The sequence below is a fragment of the Megalops cyprinoides genome, chromosome 10 (genome assembly GCF_013368585.1).
Source record: "Megalops cyprinoides isolate fMegCyp1 chromosome 10, fMegCyp1.pri, whole genome shotgun sequence".
NCBI lineage: Eukaryota > Metazoa > Chordata > Actinopteri > Elopiformes > Megalopidae > Megalops > Megalops cyprinoides.
The window spans coordinates 37,117,235-37,121,669 of NC_050592.1; the positions used below are offsets into that span (position 1 = coordinate 37,117,235).

The 4,435-nt window shown below is 39.7% G+C and overlaps 1 protein-coding gene across 1 annotated transcript; it reads left to right on the forward strand.

Annotated features, from left to right (window-relative positions):
• Positions 1–356: 356 nt before the first annotated feature.
• On the forward strand, positions 357–4,079 carry irx4a (iroquois homeobox 4a). The gene is made up of 5 exons (XM_036539743.1): positions 357–401; positions 972–1,223; positions 1,818–1,924; positions 2,754–3,073; positions 3,400–4,079. The coding sequence occupies exons 1-5, from the start codon at positions 357–359 to the stop codon at positions 4,077–4,079; spliced, it is 1,404 nt and encodes a 467-aa protein (XP_036395636.1).
• The last annotated feature ends 356 nt before the right edge of the window (positions 4,080–4,435 follow it).

Here is a 4,435-nt window from a genome sequence, read left to right on the forward strand (position 1 = left end):
TCTTCTGACGTCAGAGTTGCTGGTGTTTAAAACAACCTGCATCTGGGCTGACGTGTTTTATACTACTTTTTAAAAGGAAAATATGTATTTCTGACATCAAAGTGATTAATTCTGCAAAGATCTTTCATTGCGCTCATGCAATTACATATTATAGGACTTTAGGTGATCGACCAAAGATAATTGATGCAGTTTTGAAAATCGCTGGGGAAGCATTTTAACAAATTAAATATGGTGTTCTGCTTCGCCCTATAAGCGTCTGTGCTTACCAATCAATTGGTACGGTGAAACACAGCAAGGACCGATAGCGTGGAGACCTGCAGTCTCGCTTTATTTCTGCATATTGGTATCGCTCTACCATGTCATATCCACAGTTTGGGTATCCGTACTCGTCTGCACCCCAGGTACGTTTCGCTTTATTGATTATCATCAGACTTTTCAGCTGAATTTCGGTCGTATTGATTGCTGTATTGATTATATATTGGTCTGCTGCGTACTTTTACTAAAGAAAGAAATACGAAATGCGGGTTTGTTGAAGTGCCGTTTATTGAAAACATCGCTATAAATGACTCCAGATACCTGGGTTCGGTAAACTCCTACCTTTAGCGTAACAGTGTAATAATGTTTACATGTCCTTAACTGGTTGCAAATCATCGAAATGTTATCGTGTTTTGTAGAACATGAGACTCATTGTAGAAGGAGCTACAGCCATGCAACTGTTGTTTTTTGGCAACATTCCACACGGTTCCTTTGGAATTGGTCTTTTGGGGAATGGACACTTCCCATGCCGGAGTTTTTGTATTAGTTAATTGAGTCACAAAGGAAAATATCACAAATTAACGGGATTAATTTTTCGTGATTGACCATAACACTTGTAAACCTGACACGCATTGCCATAGAAATTGATGTTTATCTCATTTGTACAGCACGTCAGACATATTAACATTGAGTTGTTACTTGTGTGTTTCCTTTAGTTCCTGATGACCACCAATTCTTTGACCACTTGCTGCGAAACTAGTGGCAGGACTCTTTCGGATTCTGCTGTAGCAGCGTCTGCCCAAACGCCAGTTTATTGCCCTGTTTACGACAGTAGACTTCTGGCCACCGCCAGACACGAGCTGAGCTCGGCAGCGGCTCTGGGTGTTTATGGGAACCCCTACACAAGCAGCCAAGGCTACGGAAACTACGTTACTTATGGTACCGATGCCTCCGCTTTCTACTCACTGGTAAGCCTTTCTCTGACCTCCTTGCCATTGATTATTATACCAACACTAATTACAGTCTACACAAGGATAAACAAGGGGTTGCTTTCATTCAAATGCGTTGTAGTGGTTGATATTTACCTCTTCAGCATGAGTTGTAGAGATGTGCCTTCTGTTCTGACTGGCAACCGCACCTCATTGTGGGCGATGCTAAACTATTAATTATAGCTTGGGTTATTAGGCGATAACCGGACACACTGACTAATTGCGAAATGTAAGAGCACTAATCGAATTCGTAATCAAGCCTGAATTCTGATTTATGAAGAACATTTAAGTCATGTAAAATGTGTAATTTTTGTTGCATATGAATCTGTTTCTACTAATCTGATTTTAGCTGTTTTCAATAATCACAGTGTAGTTTATGAAAGAAATGTCGTTTTAACTCCCGTATATCAGTAGCTTTAAAACTGATAGCCGGCTTTATAAAAAAAAGCGTTACCTGGTCCTATTATATAATTGGCTACAATGAGGATTATGCTGATGGGAATAAGCATAATTATCCGCTATTGACCTTTGTGATCATCTTTGATTTTGTCCTCACTGGGTGTTTTGTTGCAGGGTACCTTTGACACAAAAGACGGAACAGCGTCTGCGCATGCGGGGATCACACAAGCTGCCGCGTACTATCCATATGATCCTACCTTGGGGCAATATCAATATGACAGGTAGGTATTCATAAACTAGGCCTGTACTGAAAATAACATGCCATCCAGGCAGACTTTGAATAAGTATAAAGAGGGCCTATATAAGTACATTTTAAAGTTGAGTTAGGTTGGGTTTCCGATCATATTATATATATATCATATTACATACGTACATGTTCGGTTAAAATCGCGATCCAGGTAAAATGAAAGAATAATGGCATTTCCGAATATATCAATAATTATTCAAGTATACACAGTCAACTAGCTTACAAACAAAATGAAGAAGAAATAGTCCTGTTGGGTGTTGTCTCATCGTTGCATTCTGTGGTGTGCTATAATGATGACTAATAATTCAGAGACCTTATGCTTTTTAAAATGGGAAAAGATATCACGTTTATAAATGACCTCTATATGTGGCCCAGATACATTAAGGTCTCAAGCAACGATTTCATCCATTACTTAAGACTAAGGGAGCTGGTGGAAATATTACAGCATACATGCACAGCTTTTTACCTGAGGGTCTTTCTTTTCACACAATCGAACAATTTCTTCGTCTGTCTGGTCTTCCCGGATCAACACTTACCAAGAAATAACACCACTAATGTTCTTTTATCTTATCGGGTCTGTGCTTGACCTCAGGACACGGAGTAAAATTCTGCAGCTCGTCACAAGACTTCTCTGAGAATCGGGTTCGAAATGTTTTTTATTACAGCATGCAGTATTTTTATATTGCATACCATAGATCTGGAGTAGGGGAGAATCCGTTGTTTTATCCTTATGAGTTGTAAAAATGTTATGGATTCGATCACAACATTTGAACATCGTTAAATGTCTCTTTCTTTACAACTAGATACGGATCCATGGATGGAGGGACAAGAAGAAAAAATGCAACTCGTGAAACGACGAGTACACTGAAAGCTTGGCTTCAGGAGCACAGGAAAAATCCCTATCCAACTAAGGGAGAAAAGATCATGCTGGCTATCATTACTAAGATGACCCTCACGCAGGTCTCCACCTGGTTCGCGAATGCCAGGAGGAGACTCAAGAAGGAGAACAAGATGACTTGGCCTCCTCGAAATAAATGTTCCGACGAGAAGAGATATGATGATGATGATGATGATGAAGAGGTATCTCAAGACGACCAAATCAAAAGCGAGAACAACGACGATGGTTAGCATTACACTTTGTAATCCATGTCCATCTACTGTTGTGAAAAGAATTATTTGTATGAATAAAACTGGCTGAGCGTGACATAGAACTTGCTTTGTAATGCGTGATGCGGATGTGCTACAATAAAGCTGTAAAATGCGAAATGTAAAAATGATTATCTTCACATACACAACTACCATTTTGCTCATGTAAATTGCAGGGCCTCTGCATAATATAATTCCATGTAAAGTTTAATGAAAGCCTTAATATTCAAATATTTTGTATTGCAGTGCAGATGTCAGATGGAAATGATAGTGACTGTTTTATGTGTTTTGGCTTGTTTTCAGAGAATCGAAGTCGTGAGGATAAAGATCTCCAACTAAGCGATCTGGACGACTTCGATACAATTGAGTCGGAGAGTTCTGAGTGCGAGCTAAAGCACCAATTTCAGATGAACGCGCATATGGCGACAGCAGACTGTCCGAGTGATCTTCTCAAAGAAACGTCTTTAAAAATATCCATTCCTGTTTCTTTTGACGTGGATCAGGAGCTGACCAAAAGCTGCCTGAAAACCGCTGCCGACGATTGTGAAGACGATGTCATAAGCAGGCACCAAATACTTGAATGCAAGCCAAGAATCTGGTCGCTGGCTCAGACTGCCACTTCTTTAAACCAAACTGAGTACCCGTCATGCATGCTCAGATGCCAACCGACTGTGGCTTCTTCTCTGACTGCGTCCTCTACAGTAAACGTTATCGATAGACAGAAGGATTCACCGGTTACCACGCTTAGAAACTGGGTTGACGGGGTATTCCACGATCCTTTATTTAGGCATAGCACTTTGAATCAGGCATTAACCAATACTACAGTTTCTTGGACCACGACCAAAGGTTCTATACTGGAGACAGGTTCTCTCGGACGTTCTGTTGGAAACACGATAAAAGGACACATTCCTTCCCTACAGCACCAAGATTCTAACAAAGACAGTGCATTCCCTAAACCGGGGAGCAAAATGTATTGCTCTTAACAAACCAAAACTTTATGAGACGCAGCGAATGCCTACTCTGGAGACTGTGACACAAAAAATGCTTTACCTGAATTGAACATGTCTCCTGTACGGTTGGAATCGCATTGATATTTTACAATGCAAAGGGAGTATTGTTATATTGACATTTCACCAGTGGGATTCCCAAAAGATGATCAGTTTAAAAATATTTATTTTTCATTTAAAACGCACGTACAATGTATTTAAATGTATAACTGAAAGTTTACATTTGACAAAAAGTTTACAAAAACGGAATTCGTTTATCGTATGGCATGCGGATGTTAATGATTTCATTAATATTCTTTAGAACTCTCATTATTTGCCAATGACTTGCGAGT